The sequence below is a fragment of the Phyllostomus discolor genome, chromosome X, assembly GCF_004126475.2.
Source record: "Phyllostomus discolor isolate MPI-MPIP mPhyDis1 chromosome X, mPhyDis1.pri.v3, whole genome shotgun sequence".
Lineage (NCBI taxonomy): Eukaryota > Metazoa > Chordata > Mammalia > Chiroptera > Phyllostomidae > Phyllostomus > Phyllostomus discolor.
Window position 1 is genome coordinate 70,650,544 of NC_050198.1, and position 25,137 is coordinate 70,675,680.

The following is a 25,137-nucleotide window of genomic DNA, read 5'->3' on the forward strand; positions in this document are numbered from 1 at the left end:
ACATTTAATCTTTGTAACACCCCCTAGAGGAAGAAACTATAGATGAAGCAACTGAGGCACTGGGAGGTTGAGTGACTTCCCCAAGGGCACACTGCTGATGAACTGCAGAGCCAAGATTGTAATGCAGGTTCCAGAGTCCAGGCTCTAACCACCACATCTACAGCCTCTCCAAATGAGGGTATAACTACTAATGGCTGTTATGAGGGCTAAATGAGATGATGTCTATAAAGCCCAATACCTGTACTTGACAAGCGTCTGATAGGTAGCAGCTGTGTGTTACAGATTTTTCCTTTTACACTGAGAAATCTGCAAGGTTTTGTCTTGGGGTAGAAAAAAAAAAGTTGGATGAAAGAGAACAGAAGCCAGGGGAGAAAGGGGTGAGGCAGAATATGGAAGGGAAATAGTGGGGTTGTGGGGGAGAAAGAAACTGTCTACTATCTTTTAAGGTTGTTTTCGCTAGTCTAATAGTCAAATTGACATAGACCAATTAACAAGAGACAATAAATTTAATTACATGCATATGTATGGGAACTTTACATACATGGGAGAGACCCCCCACACACACACACACGAGGGGATCAGAGACAGAAAGGGAAAATGAGGTGTATATGACATTCTGAGGTAAGGATGAGGTAAGGCTCCTTGGGGCTTCAGAGGGGAGGAAGGTCATTCCCAGGACACTAGGAAGAGCAGGTATTCAGTGATTAGATGTTTGCCCTGCCGTGTAGATACGTCAAAAAAGTCATTTCTGATTAACTCAGTATGGGCAAGGCCCCTAATTTAAATTCTTTAAGGGAAAGAGAAAACTTTCTCATGAGTCTGCAGGATCCGGTTTAGCCTTCATGTTAAAATAATCCGCACGCCACAGAGGTACATTTTAGGGTGACTGGTTCTGAATCCTTACAGGGTATACAAGAAGACAAGCAGGAGTGAATACTTAGGAAACGTGAAGTCTAGCTGACTGGGCCTAGAGAGAGCACAGTGACTCTTTTTTCAACAGCAAACAGAAACTTGCCAGCTGCAGAGCAGATGGCAAATCCGGGAGGCCTTGGGCTGTGGCGGCCTCCTCCGCTCCACCCACCGCACCGCACCCCACCCCACCTAAGGCCGCCAGGGCGGGTTAGGCTTTCCGAGTTGGCCGCGCATCCGTGCCCCTGCGGGAGGGCTTCGACTGCCCCGCTGCCGAGAGCCCGGGAGCCCCAGGCCCGAGACACTCCGAGTTCCGGTGTCCCGGGCCAGGGCTTGGCCGGCGGGGCGCGATGGCGACATGGCGGCGTGACCGCCGGCTGACCGGCAGCCAGCGGCTGCTGTGCGCCGGGCTGGCCGGGGCGCTCAGCTTGAGTCTCACCGCACCACTGGAGCTCGTGACTGTGCTAGCCCAGGTCGGCGTGGTGCGAGGTCGCGACCGAGGGCCGTGGACCACAGGGCTCGCGGTGTGGCGGGCCGAGGGGCCCCGGGCCCTGTGGAAGGGGAATACGGTGGCCTACCTGCGCCTCTTTCCTTACAGCGCCTTGCAGCTCACTGCCTACCGCAAGTAAGGGCCGAGCCGTGCGGGCGGGTGGGCCGGGAACCGGGACCGTCAGAATTCCCGAGGGCAGGGCCCTGCCGTGAGCCCGGGCTGTTCTGCTGTTTTCCTGATCGCGTGGGAGACCCTCGGGGCACTTTAGCCGACGGGAAACGTCTACGTCCCCCAAAGCGCAGCCTCCAAGTCTGTCACGTGCTCTTGGCCAGGTGTAGTTTTGTGGGGGCAGCCCTAACCCAGAGAGGCTCACCGGGTAGGACAGGTGAGGGGGTGGCATGTGGCAAAAGGGGATTTGGGGGATGGAGTGAAGAGACCTCCAGAAAGATGGCTCCTAACCATTCCCACCGTCCATCAACCTGGAAACCGCCTTGACTAGCCAGGAGAGAGAGATCTGTTTGAAATGTGTGTATGCAACTGTGCCTGTGTGACCAAAACCCGCAGAAAAAAAGTGGTTGGTAGGACCAGAGGACTCCCTCCATTGCCACATGACAGGCTACAGGTTTCTACAGAGACAAACACCCCCCACCAAATGAGGCTTGCCTTTAGGGTCCAACACCTCCCCATGCTGTACTGCTCACTCCACACTCATTGCCCACCAGCTTTGTGCTTCTTCAACAGCTGCTTCTTAGGACTGGATAATGCCAGATGAGTTCAAGCTTCCTCAAAACTCACAGCTATTTGCATTTTAACTGGAAACAAAACCTAAAACAGTGATGGAATTTCAGGAAAAGGAGATGTTTCTATGCTTGGAAGGATGGTTCCTGTGTTCCTCAGTGGGGATCACAGTGCAAACTCCAAAGACTGGCCTTGGTTCTGAATTAGATCAACAGCCCACAGCCTTGACCACATTGTTCAGCCTTGAAGGCTAACAGTCAAAGAATTTTGCCTTTGACTCTGGGAGGCCAGAGCTGGAAGGCTCATCTGGCAGCTGACAAGCAAGATGGAACTGAGTCCTGCAGGCCAGAACTCATTCCACTTATCACCTGGGAAGTAGTTTACATTGTCTTCCTCTGAGAAGGGAAGGTACTGAGATCACCAGGCGTTTCTGTCAAGGCTGTCTTTCCGACCCAGCATTCCCTTGCCTCAGCAACTTCTGGCCTGAAGTCTGTAGACAGCTCTCTGAATTTTAATGACTCAACTTCTCCCCACTTCACTCTCTTCTCCACCAAGCCAGTATGGAAATCTTCCTTTGGAATGCATACCAGAGGAAGAAGACAGCTTCAAAGGCTGGTTTAAGAATTGTGGCTTCTCTGGTAACCATTTAATATATACATCATTAGATTTTTTAAACACCTTTATTGAGATAGAGTTGACATAAAAATTGTATACATTTAAGGTGTACAATTGGATATTTTGATATACATTGTGAAATAATTATCTTGATCAAGCTAATTAATGTCTATCACCTCCATATAGTCATTTTATCTGTGTATACATGCATGTGTACATCATTGAATTTTTTTTAAGATTTTATCCATTTATTTTTAGAGAGGGAAGGGAGGGAGATAGAGAGAGAGAGAAACATCAATGTGCGGTTGCTGGGGGTTCTGGCCTGCAACCCGGGAATGTACCCTGGCTGGGAATCGAACCTGGGACACTTTGGTTCCCAGCCCGCGCTCAATCCACTGAGCTACGCCAGCCAGGACATCATTGAATTTTTAAAACTCCTGCCTCATACCCTGTAAGGTTCATAGGGTGGGAAATGTGTCCATTCTACAGATGCAGAATGGGACACAGACTGGCCATACCATTCATTAGTGACATAGCTGAGTGCCACTACCTGGCTTTCTGATATCAAATCTCATACCCTATTACATCATGCTTCTTTTCTCTCTGCCTTTATTTGATTTTAATGTACTGAGTGTTCATTAAGTGCCCACTGTGTGCATGATGCTGGGGATGAGGTAAGGATGAAAGCCACATGATCCCTGTGCCCCAAGCTTACAAACTAATAGAAGAATAAGACCAGTGTGTCCATAGTGTGTGATTTCCATGGTTAAAGTGCTATAGAAATAAACACTTCTTTTTTTAAGATTTTATTTACTTATTTTTAGAGAGGGAAGAAAGGGAGATAGAGAGAGAAAGAGAAACATCAATGTGCGGTTGCTGGGGGTTATGGCCTGCAACCTAGGCATGTACCCTGGCTGGGAATCGAACCTGGGGTTCCCAGCCCGCGCTCAATCCACTGAGCTATGCCAGCCAGGGCTGAAATAAACACTTCTGATGAGGGATGAGGAGGAAGAGAAGTACAGAATTCTCAGAGGAAAAAAACCATCTGAGTTTGGTCTTAGGAGAATGAGTAGGAGTTTGTTGGGTAAAGATGGAGAGAAAGATATTGAAGGTAGTGTCAAGCACAGGGGTGGAAGGCATGCAGCATGACTGGAGCATAAGGTGTGTCTACAACTGTAATGGGAAATACAGCCAGAAAAACAGGTTGGGATCGGATGTTGAGGGGCGGGGTTAAGGAGCTTGGACTTGACTTGGTATGCAAGGGTAGCTGTGGGAGATTTTTGGTGGGGGGAAGTGCTGTGATTAAAGCAATTCAACAGTAATAATTGTCACCTGGAAGCAGGGTAGGATGATTACAGAGGAAGAAGGCTGAGGGCAGATGGCAGGACCAGTTAGGAACCTATGGCACTAGTCTATGTGACAGCTGAGGGCAGCTGAAATACACTAGTGACAATGGGAGTGGAGCAGATTTGATCCATGGGAGAGGAAGAAGAGATAGTTACTCAGGTTTGCTCATTTTTTTCCTGGAAGATTTTTTTTTCCTGGAAACTAAAAGGAAGTATTTCAGTGAATGGCTGGGTATAGATAGAAAGCAAAGTGGTTGATTAATCATGGTGCCATCCTTCCTAAGTATAGATGATACCTTTGGTCTGTCATCATACTGATTCATCTCTACTCTTTCCTGACCATGAATTTGCAAAATCATTGCATGGGGGTAATGGTACAGCTTATGATCATAGATTTCAGCAAAGAATAAACATCTGCATGTTCAGAGAATGGAATGCAGTGGTTAAATAACTTGTCTACAAACACAATTAAGGACAGACCTGGAGCTTGAAACCAGATCTTCTGGCTCCACAGTCCAGGACTGTGCTCACCATTGTGATACTTGAAATGTGTGCTTACTTGGGTTAACAATCAAAAGAGTACGCTCGGGAGAGTCTATTAGGCTCTAGGTACTTGTGATAAATAAATAATACCTAACACAATGCATGGCTTTCAAATATATCAAATAGCCCTCACCCAGCTTTATACCACCACTGCTTGTCTAACTGTGTAAGTATTGATTTGGGTCCTTGCAGCTCTGAAATTGTTCATAAGCAACACCAACTCCTTATTGTGTAAGCACTTCATGAGCTTGTGTTTGGCTGCTAACTTGTATTAGGTTGAAGTGTTGGCAGTTTTAACTACATATATCCAGGGTATGTGCAATATTCGTGTGCTTGAAAAGAATGGGTCACTTCTGTTCACCAGCTTATGCAGTCTCACTGGAAAAAACTACCACGCATGTGTGTGGGGGTTGGGGGAAGAGTAGAAAGGGGAACACTGGTGTCCTGGCCAATCAAACAAGAACCTAAAATGTGGGGACCAGGGTGAGATCAAAGGCTTATTAGGGTTGTCTGCCTGGACTCTGTGATTCTAAGGGGAATGATAAGTGGTCATTGTCTCTGTATCAGGTGGCCAGTGTCTAAGAAGGGACTTCATTTGGTTCTTTTTAAATTTTGTGTATTTGATAGGAAGAACTGATTTTATAAGGCAGTCTGATATAAGACAGTTCCTCTTCCTAGCTCATCAAGTTAACCAAAAATGTATTTCCTCTCCCGTTGCCCTTACCAGTCATTTCTTTAGCAGGACTGTTGAACTCTCTTCTGATCTATGCTGAGTTTTAGTACAGTGTCTGGCACATTGTAGACATTCAATAAATGGATAATGAATTCATTAATGCCCCAGAAGTGGCCAAGTGGGATAGGGAATAAGGGTGAGGCAATGAGAATGAATGGTGTTTCCTTTGGCATTTCAAACTCCATGTTTTTCTAGGTTGTTCTGCTTTACTGTGAACCATTCCTTCAGTCAAGCACTTTCATTTCCTCAATCTTCCCTTCCTCTTCTAAGGTCCCCCCCCCACCAACTTGACTGGCCAGAGGAGAGAGGAAGGAGAAACAAGGAAGTATGCAGGCAGTGAAACTGAGGCAAATGGCCCATTGATGGTAGCTAGATCTAGTTACCTGGGTCTTTAAAAGGTAGATGGTTAACTCAGACCACTGTTTCAGTCAGCGCAGTTAAGGTACGTTAACAAAATGAAGTCAAGATTTTCCTACAGCTTGAAGGAGATGCTTTTTTTTTAAACAAGAAATCATTGAGTTTACTTGAGAACAAGGAGCCATCCTAAAACCCCTTCAATAACTGCACCTGCACACCCACTCATCTTATTTAGGGCCCTGGTTTGCTGCCAATCTGAAGGAACAGGGAAGACACCTCTTCACTGGAGGTTTGAAAGTGAAAGCACTAGGGATATTCTCAGTTTTTTAAAGGTACAATACTTTTATTTTAGCCTAGTTCTGTTCACTTTCCTTTTATTCAAACCCTTGCTATGCTTCTCGCTCTCTCCCTCCCCACTCTCTGGCACAAAATATTTATTTCCTGGTTTCCAAGTCATTTTTGATCTTAGACTCATAAGTAATATGGAGTAAAATTCCTTTGCTTCCTGTTCCTGACCAGGGAACATATGTCATGCAAATGTCCCCTTATAACAGTTTCTCCCCAGGTAGGCCCTCATGCCTGGGGATGTGCTGCTCCCCAAAAGAGGGATTGTAAAAGAATAACTTTCTATTTTGTATTTGGAAAAGTCCACCCAAAACCATTTTTACTACATTGTAAAACTGCAGAGAAACACAAAACATAACATAGCAAACCCCCACCATCCAGAATTGACAGCACGATAATTAGTATAAAAGATACTTCAATATCTTTTTAATACAAGGAATAAAATATCACTCTGGCTGGTGGCTCACTGGATTGAGTGCTGGCCCACAAACCAAAGAGTCACTGGTTCCATTCCTAGTCAGGGCACATGCCTGGGCTGCAGGCCAGGTCCCTTGTGGGCATGCCAAGGGGCTACCACACGTTAATGTTTCTCTCCCTCTCTTTCTCCCTTCCTTCTGCTCTCTCTAAAAATAAATAAAATCTTTTTTTAAAAAAAGAAAAGAAATAAAATATCATAGATCAAACTGCAGTCCACTTCATTCTCTTTCCCAGTTCATCCCCTCTTCCACCTTCCAGGAGGTCTATTTTACACTTTTTTATATCTATCTGTAACTATCCATGAGTAATATAAAGTATGACTTTGTGGGTGTGTTTCTTAATTTAAATAGATCTTTGTCATAGACTATAGGTTACTCTGCAACTTTCTTTTTTCACTCAACTTTATGATTTATTTATGTTAATACGTAGTTCTAAGCCCATTCATTTAAACTATATAGTGTCCATTGTATGGCTATACTGTAATTTATCCATTTCCCTACCAATGGTCATTTAAATGGTTTGCCTTTTTCACACTTACAGATGCTGTTTGTGTCTTCATATGTACATGTACAAGAATTTCTCTAGGTTATGCATCTAGAAAGGGGATTGCTGAGGTAAAAGTACACATGCTTTCAATTTTACTAGATACTACAAAATGGCCATACCAATGTGCACTTCTACAAGCAGTGGGTGAGAGATCCTGTTTCCACTCATCCTCACCATCACTTAATATTATCCAACTTTTAATCCTTGTCAATCTGCTAGGTGAGAAATGGTATCTTGTTATTGTTTTTATTCGTCATTTCCCTGACAACTAGTGGGGTAGCACATCTTCTAATTAACCCAATATATTTTTAAAACTCAATTTCTGGGGAATTTCAAAGTCATCATTTCAAGCAATTTCGTTTCTTTTAAGTTTCAACAGAAGCAAAGGAGTACACTACACTTTAGTATTTACTAAGTACTTATGCAAATTTACACCACACAGGCAAGCCAGAATTGAGTTACGTGGATAAAGGGGGAAATACTTAAAGTGAAGTGGGAAGGACATAAGGGTAGCTATAAATAAGAGGGCTGGGCATCTCTTCCTTACAGCTAACTAGAATTATACAAATATAGTAGAGTTAATGTGTTATTCATTAATCCTAATTCATTAGCATGGTAGTTTTCATTTTGTAAATCATTTTCAAATGCTGGAAGATGTTTCAAGTAGTGTGGAGTACTCTAGCACAATCCATAGCTGACTCCCTTGGGCTTTCCCCCTGTTTTCTCCCAGGTTTGTTGTACTCTTCATGGATGACCTGGGCCATATTTCCCAGTGGAGTGCCATCGTGGCTGGAAGTCTTGCAGGCATGGTTTCCACCATTGTGACATATCCTGCAGACCTCATCAAAACGCGCTTGATTGTGCAGAATATTCTGGAACCATCATATAGGGGGATCCTCCATGCTTTTTCTACTGTTTATCAACAGGAAGGATTCCTGGCTCTTTATCGAGGGGTTTCCCTTACGGTTTTAGGTAAGAGAAATTCACCTTGTCCAAGGAAAGGCTGCATTCTTTGACATATATGAATGTACTGTGTACCTTTATAGCCAGTTAAATCCATTTTATTGAGGTCAATGGCATATGGATTTAGTCCATATAGAGCCACTTAGCTTCATTCTATTCCATAGCTATACAGCCCACTCCTAACTTTGGCTTGTCACATCCAAGAGTTGGGTGGAGGATAGAGTGTAGAGGTGGCTATACCCAAACTGATTGGAAGACAATACCATATATTCCCCATCCAACTGTGGGAAGGAGTCTCAGTATGCATATGTGCATGTATGAGCACAACCAGCGTAGCAGTTGTAGCGTCTATGGTCTTTGGAGCCTGTGTCAAGGCTACACACACACAGGTCACCCGGGACCTCCAATGGCCAATCCAGTAGACACTTGCCCTTTATCTGACCTTTGTTGCAACATATGATGAGATTGATCACCCCTTCTTCTGGAAACTTGGCTTCTCAGACCCCACTGTCTCCTGGATATCTTCCCCGTCTCTCTGGCAGCTCTCTCTTATCTCACTTATCTGGCTCATCTGACACTGCCAGTCCCCTACATTATCACTATCCCCCCAGCTTCTTCCTTAACTCTTCTTTCATTCTCCATACCCTCCCTAGGTGGCCTCTTATAAGCTGTGGCTTAAACAAGCATCATTGTACTCTAATGAACCCCATTATAATTTCTTTGTTTTAAAGATTTTATTTATTTTTAGAGAGAGGAAAATGGAGGAAGAAAGAGAGGGAGGCAAACAGTGATGTGAGAGAGGAACATTGATCAGTTGCCTTTCCTTTGTGTTGCCTCTCGTACACGTCCTGACCAGGGATGGAGCCCACAACCCAGGCATATGCCCTGACTGGGAATCAAACCAGTGACCTTTTTTCCTTGTGGGACGATGCCCAGTCACCTAAGCCATACCGGTCAGGGCCCAATATCATTTCTATAGTAACATTTGTAGGTGTTTACTATGTGCCAGACAGTGTGCTAAATGCTTTCCATACAAGTTGTCATTTAAGCCTTATCTTACAGATGAGGAAATAGATGTTTAGGGAAGCTAAGTGACTTCCCCATGACCACATAGATAGAAAGTGGAAGAACCTAGCAATATAACACCAGAGCCCTCTTTCTGAACCACTGACTGCTACCAATTCCCTATGGCAGTACGAATACCTACTATTGGACACCCTCACCTGATGCTCCCTTGGCTCATAAAACTCAAGATTAAACCCAGTGTCATTAATCTCACACCTGCTCTCCTCTTGTGCTCCCTAATGAATGAGACACCTTTTCTTTCACCCAGTGGCCCAAGCCAGAAGAAACCTAGGCTCACTTCAACTCTTCCCCTGATTCCACTCTCACTTTAGTCAGCAAATGCTGTCAAGTTGACCTCTTTGAACTCACCATCTATCCCCCTTCTCCAGCCCCATCTCCTCTGCCCTAGGTCATACTCACATCACCATCTTTCCCATAGACACTTACAAGAGGCTCCTCCTGCCTGTTCCCAGTCTTGGGTCTCTCCTGCCCCGGTCTGCCCTGTGCACTGCAGCCAGGGTGTGGTGATCTCTCTAAAGGCAAGATGATTGTTTCACCACCCTCACTCCACTGCCCTGCTCAAAAGCCTTCACTGCCTCTTAAGCTGCAGGGAAAGGCCCCAATTCTTTGTAGCCTACCAGACCCTTCAGAACAGCCCGTCCTACCTCCTCTCCTGCCATACCTCCACCTGCACTGATGCTCCAGCCATACAGAAATACTCGCATTTCCTGGAAATACTACTTACTCCCTTTGTTCATGCTGTTCCCTCTGCCTGGACTGCCTGTCCACTCTATGTCTGGTGAACTCCTACTCATTCCTCAAGACTCAGTTGAGAAGTTCTCTTTTCTGCGAAGTCCTTCCTGATTCCCCCTCTGGCAAAATTAACCCCTCTGATCCTAGTGTACCTAAAGCACTTTGTATAGCGCCCCCCGCCCCACCCTTATGTCACCTATCTGGGGCCTTACCACTAGAAGGTGATCTTCTCCAGGAATTAGCCTACCTTTTTTTGTATTTCTGCACCTGGCCTAGGTCCCAGCACATAGCATAAACTACATGAATGTTTTCTGAATGAAGGCAAATGGTTCATCATTTTAATGTGTTTATTAAATATAAATATTATATTATTCTAAGGACAAGCAACCCCTTTGTGTTATCCACTCTTTTAAATCCCCTTTTGAAGGAGACACTTAGTCCCTCTGTAAAATTAACATGATTCTCAAAGTTTCTGGAAGTTTGTGAAAGTGCTGCCTACTATGCTCCTTGCTCACCATATTTTCCTAGAAAGCTGAGGATGCCATACAGTGCACGGTGCCCACTGGACCCTGATACGGCCACATCATTTCCAAAGACAAGGTCAAGTGACCTCCCTCACCACTACAGTCTCACTCTCCAGTTTTCACAGAATGTTTCCTTCCCAGCTACAGACCAGTCCCTCTTTGTCTCCACAAGTTGATTACGTGCAGCCTACTTTTTCTTGTGAGACTTATTTTCTTTCAGTATTTTTTATTTTTACAACTTTAAACACCCAGAAAAGTTTAATAAACTAGTAAATGCCCAGCCCTGGCTGGTGTGGCTCAGTGGATTGAGCGCCAGCCTGCGGACCAAAGTGTCACTGGTTTACTTCTCAGTTGGAGCATATGCCTGGGTTGCAGGCTGGGTCCCTGGCTGGGGACATATGAGAAGCAACCGATTGATGTATTTCTCACACGTTGATGTTTTTCTCCCTCTCTTTCTGTTGGTCTAAAATAAATTTTTAAATATTTGGAAACACCCATATACCCACCACCTAGATGCTACAATTAATATTTGGCTTTATCATGTATATGTCCATCTATCCACCCCTTCAGCATTCATCAGTCCATCACACACACACACACACACACACACACACACACACAAAGATGTTATTTATATTTTTGGAGAGAAGGGAAGGGAGAAAGAGAGGGAGAGAAACATCAATGTGTGGTTGCCTCTTGCATGCCCCCAACTGGGGATCTGGCCCACAATGCAGGCATGTGCCCTAACTGGTGATTAAACCAGTGACTTTCTGGTTTGCAGGTCAATGCTCAACCCACTGGGCCACACCAGTCAAAGTTATTTTTGATGATTTCCATATAACTTGCAAACATCAATATACTTCACCCCTCAACTCTTCAACATGTATATCATGAACAAGGTTAGAGTTCAATATTTGTTTTTAAAGTAAAATTTACATAGAGTAAAAGTATGCAAACCTTTTGCAATTCATTTGATGCATTTTGACAAATGACACAATCCCTATCAAAACAGAGCATGTTGTTATTACCCAAGAAAGTTTCTTCCCACTGCTTCAGCTGGAGTGATTTTAACAAGCCCAGAGAGGGTCTTGTTTACTTGCCCTGGATTCCCCGTAGGCATTTATGTTCTCAAGCCATTGTTTCCCTAGACCTCAGCAGCCTCTTCCTGGCCTTGTTTTGCAGGTGCTCTCCCTTTCTCTGCTGGCTCCCTTCTAGTTTACATGAACCTGGAGAAAATCTGGAATGAACCCCGAGATCGCTTCTCTCTCCTCCAGAACTTTGCCAATGTCTGCCTGGCTGCTGCTGTGACTCAGACCCTCTCCTTTCCCTTTGACACGGTAAAGAGGAAGATGCAGGTGAGGAGTGATTTTGGAGGGGGTAGTGGAGGGATGCCTTGCAGTGTTGGTGGATGGGTAATGACAGTAGAGAACACTGACCCTGAGCGGTGTCAGGTTTCCAAGGAGATTGTGACTGCTCACACCAGTACTGTGCAAATTCCCACTCCGGGCCATTTCCACTGCTAACCTCAGGGCTATTGGCTCCAGCTCAAACTATTTCATTCCCATGCTCTGCTTTTTTTAGGGCTTTTATTACTCCTCCAGATGAGGCCCAATTTTCTTTTCTCTCTTCCTCTTAGCTGCTATCTCCTGTGACATCATTGAAACCCCCTGGCTCCCTCTCCCTGGGGCCTCCACAGAGAGGAGGAGAGGGCAGTCTTTCATTACCACCCCTTACCTCAGTGAAACAGACTGGAAAGAATGAAAATAAGCCAGGAGCTACTCGATGACCAAGCTCCAATAGTCCCTGAGTCCCTTGCTAAGGAAGTAACTACATTTGAAAAGGATTGGTATGTTGGTGGGACTGGACCTTCATTTTCTTAATTGTTACCTGGGAAACTCACATTTGCTCTATAGGCTACAGAGGCAACAGCCTGGTACCTGAGAGCCCAAAGTGAGTAACTGGCTTAGCCTAGAATCAGCCAATTTTGATTTAAAAAAAAAAATCAGTGGGTCAAGTAAGGTTGGGGGTTACAAGCAGGTCTTCACAGTGAGGGTGGGTTCAGAATGGAGAGCTCTGAGGCTTTGTATTTGCCTTTAACCCTACTTGCTCTCTGATAGCCTCCGTAAAACTCCAGTCCACAGATTTGCTTGACTCCCTGGCCTTTTCTGGGCAAATCTTGATTTCTGTGATTAATACATGTTCCTAAAGAGCTGCTTGGATATTAATGTGGGGTAAGTTGAGTCCAGTTTTAAATGATTGATCCCAGCTGAATTCATTTTTCCACACGTCTGTAACTTGTTCCTCCGCAATCTTAGTGGCCCCTGGCTTCCCTTCAGTGGCTTTCTTGGCTGGGCTGGACCCCACTTACCTCAGCACTAAAAAACCTGAAGGACCCTGACTGGGTAGTTCAGTTGGTTAGAGTGTCATTCTGATACACCAACATTGCTGGTTCCATCCCCAATCATGGCACATACAACAAGCAACCAATGAATGCATGAATAAGTGGAGCAACAAATCAGTGTTTCTGTCTCTCTCTCTCCCCTTTCCTCTCTCTTTCTAAAATCAATAAATGAAAAAATATGTACTTTAAAAAGCATAAAGGTACTTATCTCAACCTATAAAGAAAAGCTGCCTTCAGAATAACACACATCACAATGACATTCAGTTCTGCTGTTTCAGTGCACCAAACTTTTCATCTGTCTGGGTTATGTTCCTTTCCTGTGCTTTGTCGAGAGAAATAAATAATTGTCACACTGTTGTAATTGTAATTGTTGTAATTGCAATGTAGATGCAAGTTCAGAGCCTGCTCAGTGCGTGCTTATTTGTAATGCATCATTCCTAATTTTAAAAGTATTGTACGTAAGCTTAAAAATGGTTAAAATGGTCAATTTTATGCTATGTTTTGCACAGACTATAGAAAGGTATGAAAAAGAAAACAATTATTTATAAGCCCAACACATACATACTATAATGATTAATAGTTTTTCTTTTATGTATATTTATGTGTGTACATGTGCATACATGTGGGTGTGCATAAATATAAAATATATGTAATACATGTATATGGAAGGTTTTTTTTTTCACAACACTGTGTTCCTGTGATATAAAAATCACTGTATATAAAAATTAGTATCCTGCTTGTTTCACTTCTTATATAATAGATATTACCCTAGGCTATCAAGTGTTGAGAACTTCTTTTTAAATTATCACATAATTTTCTACCCTATAGATGTGCCACAAATATTTTTTAAAGTAACAAATATTTATTCTCAAAGTTCTGGAGGCTGGAAGTTTAATATCAAAGTGCTGGTGAGGCCATGCCCCTTTTGAATGCTTTAGGGGAGGATCCTTCCTGTCTTTTCCAGCCTCTGGTAGCCCTCACAGTTCCTTGGTTTGTGGCAACATAACTTCCATCTCTGCCTCCATCATGCCATAAATAGTTTCTCAAGGTTTTTTTTTTTTTTAATATTTAGGCTGTTTCTGATTCTTCAGTAAAAACCCTTGTATGTTTTCACATTTGTGATGACACCTTTCAGCAGTATTCCTAGAAATCAACTTACAGGTCACAAGATAAAAATAATTCTAAGGTTCTTAATGAAGTTTGCACCCTAGCAAGGTTGTAAGTTTACACTTGCACCAGCAGTAGGAGTGGTTCACCTCAACTCTCATCAACAGTAATTACTATCACTTTCTAAAGCGTTGGGAGCCTAATAGCTGACAAATACCATTACATTGTCTTCATTTGAATTTCATTGATTATATAAGCAAATTGTACATTTTTCATATATAAATAGGCCGTTTGTATTTTTTTTTTTTGGAACTACTCTCTTTATGTCTAACACCTATTTGTCTAGGATATTCAGCTTTTTCTACTGATTGGTAAGAAGTCTTTATATGTTAAAGATATTAACCCTTTCCCATATATTACACGTATTTTCCCCAGTTAGACATTTGGTTTCTGATGCTATTTATGCACTATTGTTATTAGACATGTTTTTTAGATTTTTATGCCATTACATCTATTACTGTTTTTTGTTTCTACCTTTGCTTTTCTGCATAAAAGGCCTGCCCCATCCCACAATGATAGGAGTATTCATCAATATAGATCTTTTTTTAAAAAAATTTAGTTATTTACTTTTAGACAGAGGGGAAGGAAGGGAGAAAGAGAGGGAGAAAAACAGCAATGTGCAAGAGAAACATTGATCAGGTGCCTCTCACACGCCCCCTACTGGGGAACTGGCCCGGAACCCAGGCATGTGCCCTGACTGGAATCGAATCAGTGACCCTTTGGTTCACAGGCCAGTGCTGGATCCACTGAACCACACCAGTCAGGGCTGTAATACCTTTTAATAGGTGGCAGAACACCTCCCTTCTCATTGCTCTTCTTTTCAGCATTTCCTTGATTATTCTCAGTCATTTGTTTCTCCTGATAAACTTTAGAATTACCTTGTGATTATGAATGGAGTTATGTCAAACCTACAAACTTGGAATAATTCATATAAGATATTTTATCTTTTACTTAGGAATGCCATATATTTCTCTTAGTTTCAGTCATCTTTCTTTAGATTGAACTATATAAAATTGCCAATATTCTACCATTGTTAAATGATTTTTTAAAATTTATTGATTTGAGAGAGAGAGAAAGAGATTTGTTTCACTCATTTATGCATTCATTTGTTGATTCTTGTATGTGCCCTGACTGGGGATAGAACCTACATCCTTGGCATATTGGGACAATGCTCTAGCCAACTAAATTACCCAGCCAGGGCTAATATTCTACCTTTACCTTTTTGACATACTCAAATGGTAATTTCATATGGTTCAACCCTTAGAAAAATTGATTTCTTCATGTGGTAATTATGTTTTCTCTTTAGAAAAAGATAGCTTTTTTAAAAACAATGTCAGGGAAAGGTTTATTAGGAAAGATTTATGATATAGCAGAAGCTTTTTATTCATTTCTTAAAAACCCTGGCCCTAAGAATTTATTTTACTGTCTGGAGTGAGAATAGGCTCTCATTGGCTGAGCATCAGAAGCTGGATGGAACAAAAGCTATTTATAGCACTGGCTTCCATGCTCGGAGGATCACTTTTTGAAATAGTAGAGCCAGTCTATGACCATACTACCCTGAGCGTGCCTCATCTCATCTGAAATAGTAGAGCCAGAGGCATCTCTCCAATACTTTCTGCCACCTCTTATAATTTAATGTTCCTTATACATCGTTTAAGGCCTTGAGCCTAGTGGTAGGGGTAGTCAAGGGAAAAGGTAAAATTCTGGGACCAGTTCGTATGTGTGAGGTTTTTTCCCCCCATACCAATCAGTTCTCCAACACCAGCTGGGTGTCCTACAATGGAACTCATTTCTTTTTTTTTTTTAAGATCTTTTATTTATTTATTTCCAGAGAGAGAGGAAGGGAGGGAGAAAGAGAGGGAGAGAAACATTGATGTGGAGAGAAACACTTATTGGCTGCCTCTCTCACACCCCCAACCAGGAACCTGGCCTGCAACCCAGGCATGTGTCCTAACTGAGAATCAATCAGTGACCTTTCACTTCAGGATAACACCCCATGCACTGAGCCATACCAGTCAGGGCTCAACTCAATTCTGACACTATCTACCTGGAGATAGCATCAGATCACAGGGTAAGAGCTTAACTCCATAAGACAGCCACCCCCTCTTCAGATGCCAATCTCAAGTCCAGGTGCTTCTGACTAATTGGCTATAAATCAGAGGTTCCCAGGACCCCATCCTTGAGTTGACTTAATTCGCTAGAGCAGCTAATAGAACTCAGGAAACCAAATTACTCACCAGGTTACCAGTTTATTAAAAAGGATATTAAAGGATATGAATCAATAGTCAGATGAAGAGATTCACAGGGCACAGTCCCAAACAAAGGAGCTTCTGTCCCCATGGAATTTGGGACTTGGCACTGTGGCACCTGGATGTGTTCTGCTTCGCCAGCCTGGAATCTCTCTGAGCCCTGTGCTTTTGGGGTTTTATGGAGGCTTCATTACATAGGCATGATTGACTAAATCATTAGCCATTGGTGACTGATCCACACTCCAGCCCCTCATCCCTCCCAGGAGGTCGGGGAAGCTGGACTGAAAGTTCAGCCTTCAGTCCCATGGTTGGTTCCCCTGGCAACCAGCTTCCATTCTTTGGTGTCACTCCAAAAGTCATCTCATTCACATAAGCTTAGGTGTGGTTGAACGGGGATTGTTATGAATATCAAGACATCTTCATCACTCTCATTACTCAGGAAATTGCAAGGGTTTCAGGAGTGCTGTGCCAGAAATGGGGATGAAGGCCATATATATATTTCTTATTATAAGTCATAGTATCACAGAGGGTTTTAGATAAAAGTCAATGACATCTAAATGTGGGAGTGGGGGTTTCAGTCTTCCCTATAAACTTTTAGTTTTCCTTTATCCCCCTGAGAGCTAGAACAATGATCTCTTGTGGGGGAATCTAGCCACTACTACATTCCACTCTGGAATATTTATATATATACAACAATGTACTATAAACCAGGGTAAGGTATATGAGAAGTGAGTATTTGGGGGTAAACTTGCTCATCTTTCCCCTTGTATAGAAACACTCTAAATAATGCATATGTAGAGTTTCAACAAGAAGCTTTAAAATGAATGCCAAGTCATAGTGATTATGTAAAAAAAAAAAAAAAACAAAGAAGCAATCGCTGTTTTCAAAAGGTATGATCAGCATCCAGTTATGAATAACATCATAGATGACATCTAAAGATATAGGAAATGAATTCTTAGGATTTTAGTTAAAGTGTTATTTAACAGGGGTGAACAAACATAATAATACCTTGTCCGCTCTACTTTTTAAAAAAAGTAATCCCCAAGACAGAACCAGAGGCTTTTAAATGTAAGCATGCATTGCTTTCTCTCGCCATTAGATGTCGCTGCAGTAAAATGGAGCGCACCTGAGTACAATCTGAGGGTATTAGAACCAGAGCACTGGTGATGTCTGTCTAGTTAAAACCTCCTAATCCCTGCTTGAAATTCATATTCAGTTTGGAGGATAAGGGGCCTAGAAACAACAGTCGAACTCTAAATTTTGCTGTAGTTGTTTTTTTTTTTTTTTTCCTGCAAAGCACACAATCCAAATTCTCCAAGAAGAGAGAGCTTTAGTAACAATCTCCCCTCAGGGGAGCAGGCAGAGTTTGCCAGCAGAATTTGTAAGGAGGGAGCTTTGCAGGGCAGCCATGCGCTCTGACCCGGGTACACTTAGTGATAACATTTAAATTCCATTGGCTGTCCTTGTTGCCCTGCCTGTCAGGAAGCAAATCCACGTCAAGTGTCTTACCCCACACTGTCTACTTTGTCCAAATGTCTCCTTCTAATATGTTTTTATACACACACACACACAGATACACACTGCCTGTTTATGCCATATCAGGTTGAAACTCTCTTAAACATTAATGCCAATAATCAGAAGTCTTGTTTAACCAGCTGGGCCCTTTCTTCACGGTGCTTATTCTCATTTTATTCCTTTTTCTTTTTCTTTCCTGGGCTCCTGGCTGGCATGCTAGAGAATGGAGAGGTAAATAAATTATGCATGTGCATGTTTTGATGGCATGGTTTCTGATGTGAAGGGGTGGATCTGCCCTCTGTTCAAATGGAATGAGGTGCCCCCCACCTGGTGTGCTTTCACAGATGCCAAGACCACCCTATCCCACTTCAGTGCCTTTCACTTCAAACTCTTCCAGGTATGGCTTGGCCTTTCCACCATCATATCTCCCACACCTGGCCCAGAGCCTGGGCCTGAAGAGGTTAGCGACATTATTGTATTGAGAGAGTAGAAAGGGTAAAAATTGACAGAGATTTAATTAATCTCACTAATCTGTGGGCTTCTAATAAGGATTTGGGATTCCTGAGCAAATAATTCTCTGGATAGGCACCTGTGGAGAAGAGAGGGTGACAGGCTGCCCTGAACGTCCAAGGAGCAGCTGAGAACATGAAACCTCCTGAGAGGAGCAGGAAGGAGGCACCAGGCACAAGCTTGATTCCCCCATAGCTCTATCTGCCACCCTCCCATGTTGCCCATATTAGGTGTGTCCATTTCATCAAATATAAAACTGAATGTCAGCCTGTTGCTTTACACTCCAGGGGACTTTGACCCCATCAAGCTCACAAGGTAAGCAGGATTGGGCCAGGTCAGCATTTGAACTGAAAACACATAAGATGAAGAACAAAGGTAGTGTCCAAGTGGCACAGCTGACAAAGCAAAATACACGTGGTACCTGAGTGAAGGGAGGCCCTGGCCTGTTCAAACAGAGATGCTGAGCCTGACAGAGATGCTTAACACCTCTGCTGCTTTTAGTCAACTGGACACTGTTGCTTCACCAGTCCCTCCCAGAGTCTCCCTCCCCCCCACACAGTTTCTCATGCTCAAATCCACGTCTTCATCCCCGATCCCACACTGTGGACATTGCCATTTAGCTATCACCTCTCCACTGGCACCTCTAACTGAATATGTATTAAACGGACTTCTTCCTCTGAAACATTCTTCCCAAGAGTTTTCCATTTCAGTACCACCATTCCCCCAGTTATCGAGGCTGGAAATCCACAAGGTATCTTTGAGTTTCCTTTTCCCCTATCCCCAATCAACGTTGAGGCCAGTTACTTCTTCATTCCCGATATTCCCAATGCTCCCACGCTGGTCTTTCTTTTTGTCACTGTCCCTGGCCTAACCTGGGACCTTAACAGGTCATACCTAGGCCATTGCAGCAATCCTGTAATTGGCCTCCAGGATTAATTCTAAAAATGATCCTGGAGCACCAATGTACCCAGCACTGTGGGAAGTGCTTTAAGCTTATTATCTTATTTTATCCTTACAACAGCCCTATGAGGTGGGTACTGTTCCTATCAAGCCCATTATACAGATGAGAAAACGAAGGCACTGAAAGGTTCTGTAGCCTCCCAGAGTTCACCCACCTAGTAACTGAGCTGAAATTTGAGACCAGATAGCGTGACCCCAACAGCAATACTCATTTAAGTGCCTCAGCCCAGCTCATAGCTTCTTCCAGACTAACTTTCTTAACATCTGCCTGTGTTTTGTCCTTCTTCATTGCCCCTAGAGAATAAAGGCTGAGCCCCTTGGCCTACCATGCTGCCCGTACCAATATTGCCACCCTCATTGGCATAGAGGCCCTCTATATCAGGAGTAGCAAAATCAAACAGCAGGAACTTGGAAGTAACGTGAAAGAGAGTAAATAGGAAAATGCAGACAATATACAGTTGCCCCCTAAAGAATAAGCTTTCAAATGTGTTCTGAGCCATCAGGGTTTTTGGCTTTCAAAAGCATTCTGGAGAACTAACTGCACTGTGCTCACCACATGTGATTAGCATCCGAATGTGAATATCAGAGAAGAACAAAATGAGCCTGCAGAGGCTGAAGCAGGCAAGCTCCCCTTTTCCAAAGGATGGATGCCATTTAGAAATGTGGGCCCAGTTTTTCAAGGGAGCCTAAAATCCAGATTTTTATGTAAAATCTCCCCATTTGTCAATGTTGGCAAATAAAATTAGGTAAATACTGCCTGGGCTAAACAAAACACCCCTTTTTATAGTCTCTGCTCTATTCAAGCCTCCACAACCAAAATGATCTCTGTCCACCTCCCACCTCCCTCAGCATATGTCACATATGAGGCACCTCTGGCCGGAGCATCTGTCTCTACCTCCTTAAAGGCTCAACTAAGGTTTGCCTCAGTGATGTCTGTCTCTTCTGACCTAAAATAGCACATACCTGTTCCTTCTGTTTGACAAATGAGTTGCCTTTTCCCACCCCCTAAAGAGCATCCCATCCCAATGGGGAAAGGCAGGTGTTTCACCTTTGTAGAGCCGCAATGGGGTGTTCCATGTCACTGCAGAGGCGATTATGGAGCAGGAAAAGCCAGTTAACTAACAGTGTGCTCTAGCAATAATTGAAGAGGCTATGTTTTCACTGTCACCTCACCCCACCCCCAAGGGCACTGTTATTTTGTGGCAGTTTTGTGGGTGAATAAACCCTTTGAAATGATGCTATTAGTCTGTGTGTGCCCTCTGACCCAGCCAATTGAATTTTCAAAGCATTTTTCTATATGCCTCCACTTCTCCCATCTCTACACCATTGCTCTGTCTCTCCATCCTGTCAAAGCCCCATCCTGAGGTCTTCTGTCACCTCCTGCAACAGGAGTTTCCTTCTTCTGAATGCACGTAGCATGCACCCACTGTAGCTCTCTGAGGCCCATATAACATGCTTCCCTGTGCTATAATTGTCTATGTCATTATTCCCTCTAGAGTATGAGCTTTTTGCCTTTGGGATATATATCTTACTCATTTGTACATGCCCATAGCACATAGCCTCGTGTAGCAGGCACTTGATACTTGTTTAAAAATGAATGAAGTTCAGGGCCGGCTTATGGTATCTCACTGTGTGTGAGTACAGAATTGAACCTTAGCTGCCACTGGATGAGCTCCAACTCTATGTGCTTGTCCCTACCCGTGCAGAAGGTAAGAACAGCCTGCTCTAAGGAAACCCATGTTTTGTCCCCTGCCTATAATAATCCTCACTCTGATAATGCACTATCTTCTTCCTGCCTTACCACTTAGGTTCTATTTAATCTCAGCCCAAACAGCTGTTAACATTTCAAGATAGGCAAATATGCTGACAGGACAGAGTAAAATAATCATAACACCATTTGGATATATACCCGCGCTTCAATGCAACCTCCCACCACTGTGTATGGTGCCTGGAAATGCTTGACAAATCATCATAGAACTTATATTTGTTAGTTTCTCAATTTCACTAAATGTGACCTGATGTAAATGAATGTGTCTAAATCTGTGCTCTTCTTTGGTGGGGCATTTTTGTCAGGGGTAAGGATGGGGACAAAATATGTCAGGAGGAGGTAATGAAAGGAGAGTGTTCCCTGGGATTAAAAAATTATAATAATATGCCTACCATTTATTGGTCATATAATATGGACAAGGCCATTTAGCATCCCATTCCACCCTTTTTATAGACCTTATGAAATAAGTGCCAATATGATTCCTATTTTTTTGTGACTTTTTAAAAAGATTTTTATTTATTTATTTTTAGACAGAAGGAAAAGGAGAGAGAAAGAGAGGGAGAGAAACATCAATGTGTGGTTGCCTCTTATGTACCCCCTACTGGGGACCTGGCCCCAACCCAGGCATGTGCCCTGACTGGGAATCGAACTGGTAACCCTTTGGTTCGCAGGCCCGCACTCAAGCCCCTGAGCCACACTACTTAGCCAGGGCTGATTCCTATTTTCTAGATGAAGAAATGAGACACACAGAGGATCGACAATTTGCCTAACAGTCACATAGCTAACAAGTGGTGGGGGTGGGATGGAACCCAGGTCTCTCCTTCAGGCCCATGCTTTATCCACCAGAAGTACAGGGGCTTGTTCCCAGGTGCTGGGCAGTCAGTTCATTTCTTTTTCAGTTCCTTTGCCCCAGGCTTGGCAGTAGTGGAAGAGGGAGAAGAAAACCTAAATTTGAGAACTGGGCGCTCACAGTGTGGGGCAGAAAAATAACTTTCCTTCTACTCTTCTAATTCTTCTGATTGGACCAATAATAAAATTAGCACAAGGCAGAGTAAGAGGAGAAAATTTATTACATAGGTACAAGTAATAAATGTAGATACATATAGTATATGAATTCCTAGGAGTCGGGACTTCAAAGGGCAAGTAGGCAGTTCACAGGTAGATGAGAAGGAGCAAACATGTGGTGAACAAATTATTGCCTGGTCATGCAGAAACAATGGGATCTCGAGGGCAGTCTAACAGACTTTATTAGATTGCTAGGGTCCCACTGTCAGAACATGTAGTTCCTATTATGATGTTAAGGTAATAGCTCCCTTCCTTTAAGCAGCCATTTCTATCTGAATTCCTTTAGGCACATAAGAGGGAAGGGTCAAAGTTTCTTTTGGAGTCTTTCATTTCTTAATAACCAGCTTAAAATAATCAAATCCAGAAAAGCATATTTTGGGGTAGCAAACTCTGCTTCCCCTTCCACTTGCAAGAGCAGTTGACACACACACACACACACACACACACACACACACACAATAGTGTACAAGCTCAGAAACAGGCAAGAGCCTGGCTTTGGCCAGGGAATGGTTAACTCAAGTTAGAGGGGAGGGGAAATCTTTGGAAAAGCGGACTGGCCAGGGCTTGCTTTAGTCTCTGGCAGCCTGACAATGGAAGGCTTGAAGCCGGCAGACAGAATGAGGAGCATAGATCATTCAGTAGCCACAGACCTTTGGCCTGCTACAAACTGATCAAGCTGCTCACAAGGACTGGAGAGAAAGCCCCACTGGCTCTTCAAGCTCCTGGGAGAGCAGATGCAAAGCCCCACAAGGGGAAAGGAAGTTGTGATCATCACACTTGCTAGGAGCTGCTAACAGTTTTCAAGTTTTCGGCCTGGTTCAAGGTTTCTTGGTTGACATAGCATCCATTCTCAGTAGGAACAGAGCTCTGTTTTCCCAACAGAGCCAGCTTACCTGTCCTGAAGTGCAAACACTGCTGGGCTCTAAGCTATTGGTGTAGTGGGAAGAGATGGGAACATTACCTTTAGTTTGCTGCATTTTCAGCTCCTTGCTTTCATCTCACTTTGGGGCCTGACTACTCCCGAAGTCAGCAACACTGCCTTGGCAGTCTGGCATAAAAGGCCAGTTTTTGGCTCCAGGTAGGTGTCTGGATATCCCTTAAACGTGGTGGATTTGAGCATCATTGTTAAAGTGCAGGGAAAGGAAAACATGCCCCCTTGGGTTTTTTTTTCCCTAAAAGGTATAGAGTGAGGTAAATACCTGAGGTGTGGCAGTTGTTGATCATGGAAACAACAATCCCTAGAGGTCAGGCAAGGAAGGCATATGGAGGAACCCTCTTCGTTCTGTTCTTTGTGAAATCACTCTGCCCTTTTCTCCTGACCTGAGCTGGCTAACTCCTTTGAAGAGATAAAGCCTGGGAATCAAAATGCCCTAAGCAGGCTTCTTTGCACTCCAGCTAAACAGTAATAGCAACTAAGATGGGAGTTGATCCCCCTCTCCATGCTCACCCCACCTCCAGAGTGTGGGTGAAGGGAGAGGTAGGGGAAAGGGAAACAAACATCCCAGAAAGAGACTGATGTCAGCCAAGACCCGCAGCTGTGAGCAGTCATCTGCACCTCCTGCTGTCAGGAGATGACGAGAGCTTGCTGGCCTCGCTGGCACTGGCCCCTCCCCCACTGTCCTCAAGCCACTTCTAGAAATGGGATGGAGAGTACCTTGTAGGTGGGCCATGCCAACAAAGCCGCCTGCACCTACTTTTGTGGAATCCCCACGGAGCCTTTAGAAGCCAGTTTTCACCTCCTTTTCCCATGTAGCTGTTGCTTGTTTGTTTTTGATGGCTGTGTTCATCTTAAAGCTTTAATGGGCAGAGTGGCTCCATAGTCAGGAGTGTGAACTTTGGATACCAGCACTCCCTTTACTCCTGCATGAACTTGGGTAAGCCATGAACCCTCTCTGAGCCTCATCTTCCTCACTTGTAAAACATGGGCAGAAGCATAGTGCCTAGCTCATATATGGAGAGAGGAGATTGAATTGGGTTAATGCAGATACAGAACCAGGCACGTGATACGTATTCAATAAAGCCAACGTGCTATTTTTATTGTTCTTGAAGCATCTCTTCAGAATCTACATAGGGCATTGAAGGCCTGATTACAACTATAAAAGCTGGTCCAGGTGTGTTTTTATGTTTCCTATGATTGCTGTAAATACACAAATGAGTTTAGCACCACAAAACCTCAAAAGACCCTCTATAGATAATGACAAGCAGGGATGGTTGGAGCATTAATTATTCATTTGTTCGGTTATTTTAACAGGCATTTACCTAGGTCCTAGGGGCTACCATGTGCAAGTCTGTATGTTCCCAGACTTCTGAAAACTCATCTTCCAAATCGTTTCCCTCACCCTTCCTACCAGATCTCACTCCCAATCAAGGTGACACTAAAAGTTGGCGCTCCCAGCTGCTGCTGCATGCGCTCCCCTGACCCCGTCCTGGGCAGCTCCAGCAGCTCTGCTCACTTGCATCTCAATTGCTTTCTCTAGCCTGACCCAGCTGCACTTTTGGTTTCCCCACCCCATCCCCCACCACCAGACAGGAACTGTTTCTCTTCTCTCTTTCCAAGTGGAATACTAACCTGTTGTCTGTTTGCCTGCTCCCCCCACCCCCCCCACCCCCCCCACCCCCGTCTGTTATCCCGTTATCCTGGGCTTTCTGACCAGCTGCTCAGTGTTCCAGCCTGCTGCTGAACCATGAGGTGCGCACGTCAGCCAGAATAGAGGGTATCTTCTAGGTGGGCCATGCTGGGGGCAGCTGTCTGCACCTACTTTTGTGGACATCCCTAGTGCAGAGCCACAGTGTGTCCCAGTTCTGAGGACCTGCCTCTGCCAAGAGAAACTTGGGCCATGTGGTTAACAGGACAGAAAGGTCTTTTTACTTCAATACGATTGGCCTTTTTTGTTTGTTTGTTTGATTACTGGGGATTTGCCAGATGACAAAAGCCTCCCACCACAACTGCCATCCAGGCAGGTGTGTCCTCAGATGGTTTGGAAATGGGACAGCTTGGTCTCCAGCTTGTGTCCGATACATCCAAGGGAGACAGAGTTGTTTCCAACCAGCAGGAAAAGGGTTCTAAGCTCCTGTTTGCTCTAACTAGCAGGCTCTTC

The 25,137-nt window shown here is 43.9% G+C and overlaps 1 protein-coding gene across 2 annotated transcripts in view; it reads left to right on the forward strand.

Moving 5' to 3' along the window:
* Positions 1-999: 999 nt before the first annotated feature.
* The window catches only part of SLC25A43 (solute carrier family 25 member 43), a 32,551-nt gene continuing 8,413 nt past the window's right edge, over positions 1,000-25,137 (forward strand). The window contains exons 1-4 of one of the 2 annotated variants that reach the window (XM_036017027.1): positions 1,000-1,534; positions 7,830-8,071; positions 11,587-11,759; positions 17,957-17,967. In XM_036017027.1, coding sequence (XP_035872920.1) covers positions 1,260-1,534; positions 7,830-8,071; positions 11,587-11,759; positions 17,957-17,967 — 701 coding nt within the window. In that variant the 5' untranslated portion in view covers positions 1,000-1,259. The remainder of the gene's footprint in view (positions 1,535-7,829; positions 8,072-11,586; positions 11,760-17,956; positions 17,968-25,137) is intronic. The other variant, XM_028523346.2, reaches the window with a different exon arrangement.